Source organism: Triticum aestivum, chromosome 1A (genome assembly GCF_018294505.1).
Source record: "Triticum aestivum cultivar Chinese Spring chromosome 1A, IWGSC CS RefSeq v2.1, whole genome shotgun sequence".
NCBI classification, from domain to species: Eukaryota; Viridiplantae; Streptophyta; class Magnoliopsida; order Poales; family Poaceae; genus Triticum; species Triticum aestivum.
The window spans coordinates 273,424,329-273,441,445 of record NC_057794.1 but is presented as its reverse complement, the minus strand read 5'-3'; the positions used below and the strand labels follow the sequence as shown (position 1 = coordinate 273,441,445).

At 48.0% G+C, this 17,117-nt stretch overlaps 1 protein-coding gene across 6 annotated transcripts; it reads left to right on the top strand.

Annotated features, from left to right (window-relative positions):
• The first annotated feature begins 1,194 nt into the window (after nt 1–1,194).
• Nucleotides 1,195–2,765, top strand: LOC123045668 (protein G1-like5). Of its 6 annotated transcripts, none has more exons than XM_044468814.1 (2): nt 1,195–1,563; nt 1,809–2,765. In XM_044468814.1, the coding sequence occupies exon 2, from the start codon at nt 1,813–1,815 to the stop codon at nt 2,431–2,433; it is 621 nt and encodes a 206-aa protein (XP_044324749.1). In that variant the 5' UTR covers nt 1,195–1,563; nt 1,809–1,812; the 3' UTR covers nt 2,434–2,765. The 6 variants fall into 6 exon arrangements, with proteins under 6 accessions (XP_044324749.1, XP_044324767.1, XP_044324781.1 ...); XM_044468832.1 differs by having other exon boundaries at nt 1,231–1,697; XM_044468846.1 differs by having other exon boundaries at nt 1,232–1,469.
• The last annotated feature ends 14,352 nt before the right edge of the window (nt 2,766–17,117 follow it).

The following is a 17,117-nucleotide window of genomic DNA, read 5'->3' as shown; positions in this document are numbered from 1 at the left end:
CTTATAGCATTGTGTCGGATCTAAGCGAGCCGCACCGCCTTCCAAACAAAGGAGAGGGCGAGATGAGCTAAAAAGGGACACACATACAAATCCAATGAACGACAACTTGACTACTTCTGTTCGGGGGAGAAGTCACCATGCACACAACCAGGAAAAGAAACTGAGATGTAGAGAGCAGGTAGTGGAGTTAGATAGCTGAGCACATGGATTAGAAACGAGACACAGTTTGAGCGAGATAGGGGGCATCGGCTGTGGGATGGGAACGACGACGTCCCAGGCAGATGCGGCGGTTTGGTGGTCGACGATCCGAGGAATAGAGAGGAGGAGGCGGGTGAGAGGTTGGAGGAGGCAACAGATTTGAGGGAGTGTAGCTGACGGCGATGAATTTGGAGTGCAGTCGGCCGCCAACAACAATCTAGGTATTCACAAATGTCTCTGGAAAGAACCCAGTGAGATTGAGACTGATTGGGGATTTTTTTCACTCTAGGCTTGACCACATGGTTGGTCAAAAAATTGCTAAGTCGTCGGGCATTTTGGCACATGTAGCTGAATCTATGGTGCGAAAAATGAACGGCGCACAACTATAGGGTTATTTCTATGAGTTTTTTGTCAGTGCACAGGATAACTAATGTATTACCGACGTGTGGGTTTGAAGTACATGTCAATTTCCCTGTGTGCTGGCGCCAACCAACAGAAAAAATGAACGATACACAATTTTTTTTAGTTACTGGTTGTGATGCATGATTGCATGTTTTGATGGATCCTTTTCAAATGCATGGTTGTATGTTGTGATGCTTCATTTTCTATTCATGGTGAAAATCGAGGTGGCATAATTGCATATTAAGATAAATAGAAATATTGGGATCACTTTATCTCTCTTGGGTACTCCCTTCATTTTTATTTTTATAGTTTGCATATTGACTTTGACTGAAGTCAGATTTTATAAAGTTTAATCAAGTTTATAAAATAATATGAATATTTACAATAAAAAAATATATAATGTGTAAATATATTTAAGGATAAATCTATCTTTTAATTTATTAAAATTTAACTTCAGATAAAAGCTAATACTATATGAAGTAAATAAAAACGGTGGATGTATTGTGCGCCATTCCTCCTCGCCTTTCAACCCAACATTTTCATTTAAAATCCTCCCGCCGTACCGACGACATTTCACCGCCCATTTCCCAACTTTTTCCCCATCCATCCATCCCGTCACATCACCTTTCACCTCCCACTGTCTCCTTCCCGGCCCATTCACCAGCCACCCCTCCTTCATTCTCTTCAAGAGCTGGCTAGGTAGCCAGCCACCATTAATACTCACCCCCAAGCTTCGCTTTCTCAGCCCTCCCATTCCCCTCTTTCATCGGCGTCGCAGGATCCCAGCATGTAGCTGCAGCTCCCGGCCATATCCCACACCGGTTACTTAGTTGTGGTTTCGGATAGTGATATCTCGATCGATCTTGAGGGTGAGATTCGTTCTCCGCTACAGTCCTACCTAGCTGCGTATCTCCTGTTCTTCACAAGCTCCGGAGACAGAAGCAGCTAGCAAAGTGAGTTGAGGTGAGGTGAATGCGAGCTGCTCTTGCACTCTCGTCTCGGATAGAGTAGAGCACTATTTATAGTGGAGATACTACCACTCTCTCTCAACTTGTTCCATAGGACCACCGCTCCACGGCTCCCCAAGAAGTGTCTGCGTGCGCGCGCTAACTCCTAAATAGATCTCCCATTCTTCTTCTCCTCGCCCTCGCTGGATCGTTTGGTGCTTACTGAATACTGACCAGCTGCATGGTTTGATTTGTTGCCAGATCAATGGACTTGGTACCACAGCCCGACAGCCCGCACTCGGACGGCAGCGGCGGCGCGACGTCAGGGGCTTCGTCGGCGGTGTCGTCGCTGTCGCCAGGGGGCGCGGTCTCGCCGTCGCCAAGCAGGTATGAGTCGCAGAAGCGGCGGGACTGGAACACGTTCGGGCAGTACCTCCGGAACCACCGCCCCCCGCTGTCGCTGGCGCGGTGCAGCGGCGCGCACGTGCTGGAGTTCCTGCGCTACCTCGACCAGTTCGGCAAGACCAAGGTGCACGCCGCCGGGTGCCCATTCTTCGGCCACCCCGTGCCGCCGGCGCCATGCCCTTGTCCGCTCCGGCAGGCGTGGGGCAGCCTCGACGCACTCGTCGGCCGCCTCCGTGCTGCCTATGAGGAGAACGGCGGACGACCCGAGAACAACCCCTTCGGCGCCAGGGCCGTGCGGCTCTACCTCCGCGAGGTCCGCGAGCACCAGTCACGCGCACGCGGAGTTAGCTACGACAAGAAGAAGCGCAGGAAGCCGCCCCACCCCCCCGGCTCCGGCGACATCCCCTCCCACGAAGGCAACAGCAACGGCCACCACCAGTACCACCAGATGCCCCCGCCGCCTCCCGGCGCCGCAGCGTGAGCCGGTGACCGCCGTCCGCCGGAGCTAGCTAGCTGCAACGACTTTCCCTACGTATCCTATGTACTCCCACCATGTCTCCAGCTAGCCACCGAGCTCTTGCTTACTATAAGCCCCTAGCTAGCTAGTCTCCTCCTACTAGTGCAAGCGCGGATTAAATTCCTCCATGAATCCATGCTTGCTACCCCTACTAGTCTAGTACTACTCTTGTCCGGATCATTTCCAAACTTTGATCATATGATATGATCCCTACTATTTGTTCGCTGGTATTTTCCCCACCCTCTGCTACTCTGCGTTGTTTGTGATGAACATGAACTGATGTTGTGTTTAGCGAACTAGCTAGCTCCATGGCTCGATTTAATCCTCTACGTAATCGATTTGGTACAGTTAATTAGTTTAGTCCTCTTGTAACCTCTCGCATCTTGTTTTTGATCTATCTCTTGGTATTGCAATTGATGAGCAATGTGATGTCCTGTTGCATCTTGTGAGGGGGTACGGTGTGGTCGTGGAGTCATGTCAGTGTGTGTCGTCCAGGTCCAGTTGGGGAATCTAACGTACTGTTCTCCCTGGGGAGGGGAGGGGTCACGGACGGGCGATGGACATGATACGACGCCTCTTTTAGGGCGCTTTTGCATTGCTTTTTATGGTAATAATAGTACTCCTAATACCACAAGTAGCTAGGCTAGGCTATCTTGACCACCTCTGCCATGCAGCGTCTCTGTCAGGCTAAAACAGCTGAATTGGAATGTATACAGAAATGGTAGCAGCCTAGGTACGCCCTACCTAGCTTGTTTCAGCTTTGCACCCATCGTACTGATGTACATGCAGCACTTGAAAAACCTCGTGAGTTTTCAGTGGTTACTTAGGCATAAATATATGCACACGTACATGTGATTTCTCTGTTTAATACTCCTTTTTTTAATAAAAAGGTAGAGCATTTTCTACCTTATGCATTGAAAACGGGTAAAATACCAGAGTGACCGGAGTCATTTACATGAAGGTGATGTTAACGCCGCACACTGTGTGCAGCAGGCTATCACCAGACCTGAGAAGGATACAAAGTAGAAGGTTGGAAAAGGAGAGGTGAAAACTCGAAAGGCTAAACAGGAGCAAGGGCAGTTGCCCAGGGAGAAAAGCTATATCTATCGTGCAGTTTAGCGTGTAGGCTCCATAGTCTGATTAGCTCGACAACCTTGCTGTATAGTTGCCTGTCAGTCGAGAAGGACCCATGAAACACCTGATCATTCCTGGCGTTCCAAAGGGCGACTGCGCATGCTGAGAAAAGAATATACCACTTAGTGCCGTGTCGAGCCCGCGCTTGCTGTGAACACAAGAGGTCTCCTGCTTCAGTAGACAATGCGACCAGGTCTTGTATCCTTAGTTTGGACCATAGGGCTTGAGCTAGCTTGCAACGTAGCAAGATGTGGTTCATTGTCTCCGCGGCCGGGCATAGATCACACCCGTTATGTGATACTTGTCTGTCCCAATGCTTTTTTAGCATATTGTCTCGAGTGTTGTGCCTGTCCTGAAGGGAAATCCACAAGAAAACATGGTGCTTGTGTGGTATGATCCTGTCCCAGATATACTTGGCTGACGGACAAAGCTTCCCTCTAAAAGTGAACAGCTTGTAGAAGTATGTGGTGGTAAGGCTCTCTGGCGTCTGACATGCCTTCTTGCAGCTGAACATTATTCAGTAATGCAGACATGTCCTGAAGCTCCTGTGTTGCTATGGAAGAAAGGTTTGGATGTAGTTGAATGCTCCATTGCCCGTCTCTGAACTAGGAGGCCACTGTGCAGAACTTGGACGTGGAGAAGGAGAAAAGAGTCGGGAAGCAAGTCATGAGCCGACCACATTCGAGCCAGTGGTCATGTCAGAAAGCAGTGCCCTGCCCATCCCCAACCTTGCATTTGGTAGCCTCCATAACCATACGCAAGGTGGACCTGAGACCTCTCCAGATAGTTGTGTCCCGATTTTGTGGAGACCAGGAGATTTCCTTGTGACATATGCGTGTGCAAACCAATTGTAGCATGGCACGTCGCGCTGTTGCAAGATCTTTGCCATGAATTTGCAGACGAGGGCCCTGTTGTGTGCTGCAATGTCTCTTACCCCCAACCCTCCATGCTCTTTTGGCAACGTGACCATCTCCCAAGTTACAAGGCATTGCCCTCCCTTGGCCTGATTTTTTCCTTGCCATAAGAAGCCCCTCAGGATTTGTTCAACCTTGTCTAGCGATTGTTGTGGCCATAGAAAACAGCTCATGAAGTAGCTGGGGATCGCTGCGAGGACTGCGTTGACCAAGGTGAGGCGGCCCTGTAACATCCCCAACATCACACTACAGTAATCTCCTCCTAATGAGGTGAAGGAAATATGCCATAGAGGCAATAATAAAGTTATTATTTATTTCCTTATATCATGATAAATGTTTATTATTCATGCTAGAATTGTATTAACCGAAAACATAATACATGTGTGAATACATAGACAAACAGAGTGTCACTAGTATGCCTCTACTTGACTAGCTCGTTGATCAAATATGGTTATGTTTCCTAACCATAGACATGAGTTGTCATTTGATTAACGGGATCACATCATTAGGAGAATGATGTGATTGACTTGACCTATTCCGTTAGCTTAGCACTTGATCGTTTAGTTTGTTGCTATTGCTTTCTTCATGACTTATACATGTTCCTATGACTATGAGATTATGCAACTCCCGTTTACCGGAGGAACACTTTGTGTGCCACCAAACGTCACAACGTAACTGAGTGATTATAAAGGTGTGACGCCCGGATAATTAGGCTACAGTAATCCCACGTTAACGATGCCACATCACCTCGGTTATTGTTGCTAATCTCGCGTTAGTTCGAAACCGATTCGAATTCAAATTCAAAATCAAGCAAACAATAAAAGTTTTCAAATATTAAAACTAAAATGTTCAATAAATAGTAGATAAATCAGAGGCTATGATAAAATTGTAAACAACATTATTGAAATTTGATAAGTGACTTAAACAACCTCAAACAGTGGCTGAAAACATTATTTACTAACATTTTTATTAATATAAAATAAATATGAAATGATAATTACCCCAAACTAGTTTTTGATGATAGGATATATTATGCTGTGATTTGTGGGCCAGCTCTCATATTTTACAAAACTCATTTGGTGCCCAAACAATTAGCCAAAACAGAAAAGAAAAGAAATAAAAGAAAGTATAAATAAAAAAAAAGCCTGGCCTTTACTGTGCCACCGGGCCTAAGTGCTACAGTGCACAAAGGCCCAGCCCACGTCGGCCTTCCACTTCCCTGGACAAGAGGGAAGGCAGAGCCATGGACGTGGCCTCTACTCGTCTGTCCACGCGCCCGGTGTCGCCGTGGCGGCCATCCCCTATGTCGTCGTCGACCTACAAGGCTCCCTCGGCATAGTGGACGAACCCTAGCCCCCTCCTTTCTTCCCCCCTCGCGCCCCTCACTCCCTCTCCCACGTTTGCCCGACACCACCATCGCCACCTACTTCGTCGCCTTCGTCCATGCCCACCGGAACGCCGTCGTCGTCCTCGCAGCTAGTGTCGTCCCTAAGCGTTGAGAGGATGTCGAGGAGATGCGCCACATCCTCCTCGTCGCCTACATGGAGCATCGCAACCGGGTCGCCTTGGAGCCTCGCCATCGTCCTCGCCTCCCCTCGACTGCGACGCCACGGTCGACGCCTCGATCCGCCGCCCCAAGAGCTTCCCCGGCCTCGTCGCCCCCTCCACGACCTCCCATTGTGTCCCCGAGGGTCACCGTCGTCCGCTACTTCGACCGACGTGTCATCGCCGTCTTCCTCCTCTGCTCCGACGAGCTTCGCCACCGATTCTGCCGCACCGAACCCTCCTCGAGCATGCTTGAGCACATCTGCAGGAGCACTATGAGCCTGCGCCTCTTTCCCCTCTCCTCTGAGCTCGATCTCGAGATCCTAGCTCGCCTCCCCGTCGTCGCCGTATCTCGTCACCGCCGTCCATGTAACCGCCGCGCGCACAGCTACCGCAGCCCATGCTCGAGCACATCATCGTGCTCAGCATCGTCGTAGGAACCCGGAGCGACCATCCGTTGGACCTATCGTGCCCAGCATAGCCGTTCCCCATCGCGTCCGACTCCGGCGTCCGCACACCTCGACGACGGCACCGTCTACGGCCGCCCCAGGGCCGGCCACCGCCATGGTTCGTTGCAGCTCCTCGCTCTCGACCGAACGCACCCCCCACGCGTCCTACCTTGCCCCGTAGCGCCGTCCCCGACGACGCCCATAGCTCGCTGCCGCCTTAGCTCCTCGCCGGCGCCATTTCCGACAGCTCTAGCTCCGGCCGGCCTCACCACACGATGCGGCGCGCTCTCCCCGTTCGAACGCGCTCGCCCGCACCTATTTTGGCTGCCGGACGGTGAAACCCGGTGCACGGCCGCGCCCTCCGCTGTGGATTTGGTCGCCGGAGCTAGCTCTGGCGCCACCGCTGACCTGGACGACCGGGGCCACCCCCCGAGTCACTGACCAGTGGGCCCGGGGCCTCCTTTTGACCAGTTGACTAAGTCAACTGTGCTGACTAGGCTGGCCCAGTCACTGACATGTGGGCCCCGCGCTAATTTAACTGATTTTGTAAATAAATAAAAGGTTATTTAAACTATTAATTTACTAATTAGCTAATCAGTCTTTGCCTAATGGGACCCACCCCCTATTTAATCTGTAACAAGTTAGTTAGTCCCTAATTACCTAATGTGAGACTGACCAGTGGGGCCCACTGGTCAGGTTTGACCTAGTCAGCTGGCTCGACCTGCTGACATCACACCTATGTCATGATGACGTCATCATTTTCTATTCTGGATAATTTGAATTTAAATAAATAATTAAATTCTAGAAATTCTTTAAAACTTTGAAAATTCATATAAAATAAACTGTAACTCGGATGGAAAAACTTTGTACATGAAAGTTGCTCAGAACAATGAGACGAATTCGGATACGCAGCCTGTTCGTTCGCCACACATCTCTAGCATAGCGAACACGCAACTTTCCCCTTCGATTCATCTGTCCAAAAACACGAAACACCGGGGATATTTTCCCGGATATTTCCCCCCTTCACCGGTACCACCTCATACCGTGTTAGGGCACCCCTAGCACCGCTACTTATCATGTCATGCATCGCTATGCATCTGTTTGCTTAATATTTAATGTTTCTTCTCCCTCTTCTCTCGCTAGACACGGAAACCGACGCCGCTGCTACCCAGTACGACTACGGTGTTGACGACCCCTCTCTCTTGCCAGAGCAACCAGGCAAGCCCCCCTTGATCACCAGATATCGCCTACTCTTCTCTCTACTGCGTGCATTAGAGTAGTGTAGCATGTTACTGCTTTCCGTTAATCCTATTCTGACGCATAGCCTGCCATTGTTGCTCCAGGTGTTGATACCTTACCTGCAATCCTAAATGCTTAGTATAGGATGCTAGTTTATCATCAGTGGCCCTACATTCTTGTCTGTCTGCCATGCTATACTATCGGGCCGTGATCACGTCGGGTATTGATCACGGGTATATACTATACATATTACACATGATATATGTTGAGACTAAAGTCGGGTCAATTCATTGAGTACCCGCGGTTGATTCACGAATTGGGGACTGGAAGGACATACTTTCCCGACGGCCCTCTGTGTGGATCTTTGTGGCGAAGCGACAGGGCAGGTTGAGACCACCTAGGAGAGAGCTGGGCCTGGCCCTAGTCGGCTTTCGCGGTTACTTTAAGATAATATGTTTAACGAGATCTTGGTATTTGATCTGAGTCTGGCCACTGGCCTATACGCACTAACCATCTACGCGGGGACAGTTATGGGCACTCGACGTCGTGGTATCAGCCGAAGCCTTCGTGACGTCAGCGACTGAGCGACGCGCGCCAGATTGGACCGTAAGCCTGCTCTTGTATTAAGGGGGCTAGTTCTGCTTCCGGCCGCGTACGCAACGTGCTGGTGTGCAATGGGCGATGGGCCCAGACCCCTGTGCCATAGGATTTAGACCGGTGTGCTGACCTCTCTGTTGTGCCTAGGTGGGCTGCGACGTGTTGATCTTCTAAGGCCGGGCATGACCCAGAAAAGTGTGTCCGAACAAAGGGGATCGAGCGTGTTGGGAAATGTGGTGCACCTCTGCAGGGAAGTTAAACTATTCGAATAGCCGTGATCTTCAGTAACAGGACGACTTGGAGTTGTACCTTGACCTTATGACAACTAGAACCGGTTACTTAATAAAACACACCATTTCAAGTGCCAGATACAACCCGGTGATCGCTCTCTAACAGGGCGACGAGGAGAGGATCGCCGGGTAGGATTATGCTACACGATGTTACTTGGCGAACTTACCTTCTGCTCTCTTCTACATGCTGCAAGATGAAGGTGGCCAGAAGCGTAGTCTTCGATAGGACTAGCTATCCCCCTCTTATTCCGGCATTCTGCAGTTCAGTCCACATATACTACCCCCTTTCATTGATACCAATGCACATGTAGTGTAGCTCCTTGCTTGCGAGTACTTTGGATGAGTACTCACGGTTACTTTGCTCACCTTTTTCCCCTTTCTATATTCAATTGTTGTGACCAGATGTTGATGTCCAGGAGCTAGACGCCACTGTCGATGACGACTGCTACTACTCGGGAGGTGCCTACTACTACGTGCAGGCAGCTGATGACGACCAGGAATAGTTTAGGAGGATCCCAGGCAGGAGGCCTGTGCCTCTTTCGATGTGTATCCCAATATGTGCTAGCCTTCTTAAGGCAAACTTGTTTAACTTATGTCTGTACTCAGATATTGTTGATTTCGCTGACTCGCCTATGATCGAGCTCTTGCATTCGAGCCCTCGAGGCCCCTGGCTTGTAATATGACGCTTGTATGACTTATTTATTTGTAGAGTTGTGTTGTGATATCTTCCTGTGAGTCCCTGATCTTGATCGTACACGTTTGCGTGTACGATTAGTGTACGATTGAATCGGGGGCGTCACAAGTTGGTATCAGAGCTGACTGCCTGTAGGAATCCCCCTTCCAAACTCCTTGGCCGAAGTTGAGTCTAGTCATTAAAAAAAGTTTTTACTAACATGGCTGTGCGGCTTACGGGCCCACGTCGCCATTGGGTGGTATTAGGATCTTTTATTCCTCATCTATACTCTGGGACTCTGATCTCTCTTCTATTCGGGTTGAATGGTTTTGCTAACTCTAACATTAGGATCTCGTGATCACTTTCATCCGGAGAGCACCTTATTACCGATGATCATCTGTTGCACCAGAAGATTCCGAGGTTACTCTACGATGTTCTCCCGAGGCACTCGTACCCACCGCCTTTGAAAATTCCATACCACTTTTATATCCCTATTGATAACTGCATACACCTGCCATTCTTACATTCAATCCCATTGATCTTGTTATTACAAGATGCCCTAAACTGCTCTCCGTTGTTCCGAGAATCCTTTGAGCTTACTGCCTTGCAGTTCCTTGCCCCAGAAATACCCCTACAGATAATTTCTCGTACTTATCGAGTATCCACTCATTCCCAGTTGTTCTTGTGTCCCGCAAAAGACTTCGAAATACTATTTGATCTTTCAAAAATCCTCAACAGCCTATTGTTCTTGGAATTCTTGCATACTTGCATTCCGGTTAATTCCATTGGTCTAGCTAATTACTTTAAAAACCTTTGTGATTGTCATTCTGATCCTTTTGATTCAACATGTGTGTGAATGCACACCATCATCAGTTGTTCCCTGGAATTTATCCTTCCGACTCAGACGTCATTTTAAACATGAGCTGGATCTCGACCAATCAAATTTTGCCATCGATTGTACCTCTACGGCTATTCAACTTATCCAACCCTAATCAGAGCATTGCTTCTGATCCCTTGTCTTGGAATTGATAATTCCTTTGCATTTGAAATTTGAGTTAGTCAGTTGTTTCTTTAAACTGATCTCCTTGCATTCCTTCTTCCTCTGGTTGAGTATTGATGCTCACATCAGATCCCTTGTGGACCACCAGATCCTTTGTTGGATTTTATCCGACAGCGTCCTTCATATTCTATAAGCTTGTGATCCTTTCCTCGGATACATAATGCCTTTGGTAAATTGTATCCTCTGTTTTCCCCAGCATGCTCTACTATCGAGATGGTGTTATTTATTCCTGAAATTGTGGTATATGCTCCTAAGATGCCTCAATGGGTTGAACCAATGCCTTCCCCAAACCATATGAACCCGAAAGTTTTCGCGAGTCATACTCTTCTGTTGTTTCGCCAGATAAAAATTCTACACTACAACCTCATCAAAAGGGATAAGTAAAATGAAAGGTTATGCATTGAAGAAGTGGGAGTCGACCTTGAGCCTTTGCGTTCATGCCCATGGAACCGATGTGGAACTTATCATCGAAGCTTCTTGTAAATGATAATAATCCCCTTGTTATAAGTTCGTCCTGTATCTATGTTTGGTCCTTTGCAATCATGGTTTCGACCATATTTTCTCCTTAATACCATTTCTCGGACAAGTTGAAGTACTTGTCTTGTGCAGATCATTGCACCCGTCCAACCTTTACTTTGATCTACTGTCTAGTATTACACTATGATATCTTGATAATGTCATGGAACTGCATAACTTCTTATGGGTTCTTCATTAACTGTTATATCTCACCGATTCCAATTTTTCTGGGTTCTGGGTTGTCGTCAACCGAGAACACCGATATGTGAACCGATTCCGCATTTCCGGTTTGATAACCCTAATTAATTTTCGTTACTTATGGGTTTAATAATCCTTCAAGTCATTCCTAGCCTGATCCGCTATACCATTATTGGGCTAAAATTTAACTGTGCTACCTGGTCCTTCTTCACGGAGCACAAATTTCGACAGTAAGCTAATCTTATGTCGATCTTCCATGTCATATCATTTCTCCTTGAATAGAAAACTTGATTTCGAGTTTGTGTCGTACCCATGGTTCTAACAACCTTTCGCTTCATCATTCAAATTTGATGTCATCGCTGATTGATTACATCTTCATGAAATCTCTCGACAATTTTGTCGTGATCATCATCAACATTCTGAGCTCTTACAGGATATCAATTGAATTCGTGTTGAGAAATACCATCCTTGCCCATCGATGATTTGTGTTTTCATCAACAACATTCTTGCCTTCCCTCCAACACAAACTTGTTCGTGTTTTGTGTTATACCTGGAGATCCTTGCTATCCAGCAATTATTCTTCTTTACCTTGGAGTATTACCATCTTTTATGTCAAGAATGTCATGAGAATTTCACCACCTTTTATGAATTCTTGGTACATGTGATACTTCTTGCCATTTCCATTCATTCCTTGGTCCCCGTGTTGTTTCTAACCAGAAAACCGACAATTGAACTATGATGTGCGAATTCAAAAGTTCTAGCAACCCTATTGCTTTGAAGTTAATGGTCGACAATACATTCTTAGGCCATTGGTTATCGAAACACCATTCTAACATTGATCGTACTACCTAAGCCCATATATCGGGTGCACCTTTCAGCCAATGTTTAATTGTGTATGTTTTTACTCTAGCATACATCATTATATCATTTGATATGACAAATGTTATCTCCTTGTTCACATAAGTGTGGAAATCCATCTTTTGAAAATCTCAATGAATTTTCGCTGAGCCAATCAGCCACCTCCTCACCTCTCGTTGATTTAATGATGAACTCTTGTTTCGGAACTCGCTCCCATAGTTCATTTCCCGAGAATCTTACAATGTCATCCCGACAATATGTGTTGCACCTTTCTACTCAGGTATCCTGAATCTAAATTATTATAACACCAATCAGATCTGAATCTCGATCAGATATGATGGTTGGGACATATTTGCAAGAGTTATAACATTGGTCCTTATATATCGGTAAGGTGATGTCATCCTAGCACACCTGGCCGGAGGACCTATTGTTATCAGTTTCCTATTTAGCAAGGTTAACCATTCTTCCATGAGGAAACCGTAAGACTTATACTATATGTTGTTCCTGATGAATCCTTTGTGTATCCTAGTTTGATCTTTGCTTGAAGACCATGTCAGTGCTATCTCGAAGCATGTCTGTGGTACTTCGATTTTCAATAAGAACATTTGAAGCACAATGCTAAATTTTCTTATCAATTATTCAAACACCGTTGTATGGGTAATGTCATGAAATTTCTCTCCCCTTACCTAAAGAGTTTTCTACATTATATCCTATCATGGATATCATGCTCTGCTTGACCTTGGGAAGGATATACCCTTGGAATATGTGTTTACACACATTTTCCTTTCCATTGTTCTGTTTAATCTAATAATCATATTTTTCTTTCCATTGTTTGGTTTAACCTTTCTTGTGATCTATATGAGCTATCCAGTAATATTCTCCTGCTTATGTAAGCACCTCGGTGTACAATTCTATCAACAAGACCCTATTACTATTGTTGATGGCATTCCGATAGCCATTGATGAACGAGAACTTTGCCTATTGGTCCACCTCGTTCAACAAGCAGGAAAATGATTCTCTTCGCCCCTTGCCCTCGGTACCAACGTTGTTGCCTACATAACTGACAGGCTACCCTCTGACATGCCTTGCTATCATGACCATGCAAGATGTCACCGCTCCTACTTTTAACCCACATGGTGGGCCCATAACCCACAGTTCCACAGGATCGAAACCTGACTCTCCTGTTCAACCCTGTTTCTAATGGTTATTCCTCACGCTTGGCTTCGTATTTAATTCACGTGCCACCTTCCTAGTGCTCTATTCTCGTATCAGACGCAATACTTACTCTCGCTGCTCTGAACCCCTTTCTCACTCTGGTTTAGACTTTGAGCAACTATCTATCCGCTTGGAACCTCTTATTGTACCTTCGTACCTTACTCTTGATGTATTTTATATGTTCAAATCGAGAGATAATCGTATGCTCATTCATGGGTTAACCCCAGATTGTTTCCCTCCTAAACATTCTGTCGTAGCCGAGCTTCCCCTTACCTATTCATAAGTACGTTGGAGTTCCCGAAGAAAAGGACGACTTCACCATGATGACCTGAAGCGGAGAAATGAAGACGTCAATGTAATGGATCGACCTCTTCGAGAAGAGCAACCAAGAGCGAGAATGTCCGTTAGAATTTCGTAACTAGACTTTGCCTCCCCTTCTCTACCTCTTAAATCTTGGGACGAGATTTCTTGTAGTGGAGGAGAATTGTGACGCCCGAATAATTAGGCTACAGTAATCCCACGTTAACGATGCCACATCACCTCGGTTATTGTTGCTAATCTCGCGTTAGTTCGAAACCGATTCGAATTCAAATTCAAAATCAAGCAAACAATAAAAGTTTTCAAATATTAAAACTAAAATGTTCAATAAATAGTAGATAAATCAGAGGCTATGATAAAATTGTAAACAACATTATTGAAATTTGGTAAGTGACTTAAACAACCTCAAACAGTGGCTGAAAACATTATTTACTAACCTTTTTATTAATATAAAATAAATATGAAATGATAATTACCCCAAACTAGTTTTTGGTGGTAGGATATATTGTGCTGTGATTTGTGGGCCAGCTCTCATATTTTACAAAACTCATTTGGTGCCCAAATAATTAGCCAAAACAGAAAAGAAAAGAAATAAAAGAAAGTATAAATAAAAAGAAAGGCCTGGCCTTTACTGTGCCACCGGGCCTAAATGCTACAGTGCACAAAGGCCCAGCCCACGTCAGCCTTCCACTTCCCTGGACAAGTGGGAAGGCAGAGCAATGGCCGTGGCCTCTTCTCGGCCGTCCACGCGCCCGATGTCGCCGTGGCGGCCATCCCCTACGTCGTCGTCGACCTACAAGGCTCCCTCAACATAGTGGACGAACCCTAGCCCCCTCCTTTCTTCCCCCCTCGCGCCCCTCACTCCCTCTCCCATGTTTGCCCGACGCCACCATCGCCGCCTACTTCGTCGCCTTTGTCCATGCCCACCGGAACGCCGTCGTCGTCCTCGCACCTAGTGCCGTCCCTGAGCGTTGAGAGGATGTCGAGGAGATGCGCCACATCCTGCTCGTCGCCTACATGGAGCATCGCAACTGGGTTGCCTTGGAGCCTCGCCATCGTCCTTGCCTCCCCCTCGACTGCGACGCCATGGTCGACGCCTCGATCCACCGCCCCCCAGAGCTTCACCGGCCTCGTCGCCCCCTCCACGACCTCCCACTATGTCCCTGACGGTCACCGCCGTTCGCTACTTCGACTGACGCATCGCGTTGGAGCTCGTAGCCACCGCAGTGCCCACGTCGTCGCCGTCTTCCTCCTCTGCTCTGACGAGCGTCACCGCCGATTCCGCCACACCGAACACTACTCGAGCACGCTTGAGCACATCTGCAGGAGCACTGTGAGCCTGCACTTCTTTCCACTCTCCTCTGAGCTCGATCTCGAGCTCCTAGCTCACCTCACCGTCGTCGCCGTATCTCATCACCGCCGTCCATGTCACCGCCGCGTGCATAGCTACTGCAGCCCACGCTCGAACACATCATCGTGCTCAGCATCGCTGTAGGAACCCGGAGCGACCATCCGTTGGACCTACCGTGCCCAGCATAGCCGTTCCCCATCGCGTCTGACTTCGGCGTCCGCCAACCTCGACGACGACGCCGTCTACGGCCGCCCCAGCGCCGGCCACCGCCATGGTTTGTTGCAGCTCCTCTCTCTGGACTGAACGCACCCCACGCGTCCTACCTTGCCTCGTAGCGCCGTCCCCGATGAGGCCCGTAGCTCGCCGCCGCCTTAGATCCTCGCCGGCGCCGTTTCCGGCAGCTCTAGCTCCGGCCGGCCTCACCACGCGATGTGGCGCGCTCTCCCCGTTCGAACGCGCCCGCCCGCACCTATTTTGGCTGCCGGACGGTGAAACCCGGCGCACGGCCGCGCCCTCCGCTGCGGATTTGGTCACCGGAGCTAGCTCCGGCGCCACCACTGACCTGGCCGACCGGGGCCACCCCCCGAGTCACTGACTAGTGAGCCCGGGCCCCCCTTTTGACTAGTTGACTAAGTCAGCTATGCTGACTGGGCTGGCCCAATCACAGACATGTGGGCCCCATGCTAATTTAACTAATTTTGTAAACAAATGAAAGGTTATTTAAACTGTTAATTAACTAATTAGCTAATCAGTCATTGACTAATGGGACCCACCCTCCTATTTAATCTGTAACAAGCTAGTTAGTCCCTAATTACCTAATCTGAGACTGACCAGTGGGGCCCACTGGTCTGGTTTGACCTGGTCAGCTGGGCTCGACCTGCTGACGTCACACCTATGTCATGATGACGTCATCCTTTTCTATTCTGGATAATTCGAATTTAAATAAATAATTAAATTCTAGAAATTCTTTAAAACTTTGAAAATTCATATAAAATAAACCGTAACTCGGATGGAAAAACTTTGTACATGAAAGTTTCTCAGAACGATGAGATGAATTCGGATACGCAGCCCGTTCGTCCGCCACACATCTGTAGCATAGCGAACATGCAACTTTCCCCTTCGATTCATCTTTCCAAAAACGCGAAACACCGGGGATATTTTCCCGGATATTTCCCCCCTTCACCGACACCAACTCATACCGAGTTAGGGCACCCCTAGCACCGCTACTTATCATGTCATGCATCGCTATGCATCTGTTTGCTTAATATTTATTGTTTCTTGCCCCTCTTCTCTCGCTAGACACCGAAACCGACGCCGCTGCTACCCAGTAGGACTACGGTGTTGACGACCCCTCTCTCTTGCGAGAGCAACTAGGCAAGCCCCCCCTTGATCACCAGATATCACCTACTCTTCTCTCTACTGCTTGCGTTAGAGTAGTGTAGCATGTTACTGCTTTCCGTTAATCCTATTCTGATGCATAGCCTGTCATTGTTGCTCCAGCTGTTGATACCTTACCTGCAATCCTAAATGCTTAGTATAGGATGCTAGTTTATCATCAGTGGCCCTATATTCTTGTCTGTTTGCCATGTTATACTATTGGGCCGTGATCATGTCGGGTGTTGATCACGGGTATATACTATACATATTACACATGATATATGTTGAGACTAAAGTCAGGTCAGTTCGTTGAGTACCCGTGGTTGATTCACGAATTGGGGGCTGGAAGGATATACTTTCCCGACAGCCCTCTGTGTGGATCTTTGTGGCGAAGCGACAGGGCAGGTTTAGACCACGCAGGAGAGAGGTGGGCCTGGCCCTAGTCGGCGTTCGCGGTTACTACAAGATAACATGTTTAACGAGATCTTGGTATTTGATCTGAGTCTGGCCACTGGCATATACGCACTAACCATCTACGCGGGGAAAGTTATGGGCACTCGACGTCGTGGTATCAGCCGAAGCCTTCGTGACGTCAGCGACTGAGCGGCGTGCGCCAGATTGGACCGTAAGACTGCTCTTGTATTAAGGGGGCTAGTTCTGCTTCCGGCCGCGTACGCAACGTGCAGGTGTGCAATGGGCGATGGGCCCAGACCCCTGCACCATAAGATTTAGACCAGCATGCTAACCTCTCTGTTGTGCCTAGGTGGGGCTGCGACGTGTTGATCTTCTGAGGCCGGGCATGACCCAGAAAAGTGTGTCCGGACAAAGGGGATCGAGCGTGTTGGGAAATGTGGTGCACCCCTGCAAGGAAGTTAAACTATTCGAATAGCCGTGATCTTCGGTAACAGGACGAC

Coding starts and splice junctions, on each gene's coding strand:
- LOC123045668 (XM_044468814.1), top strand. CDS start 1,813: ATGGACTTGGTACCACAGCCCGACAGCCCGCACTCGGACGGCAGCGGC.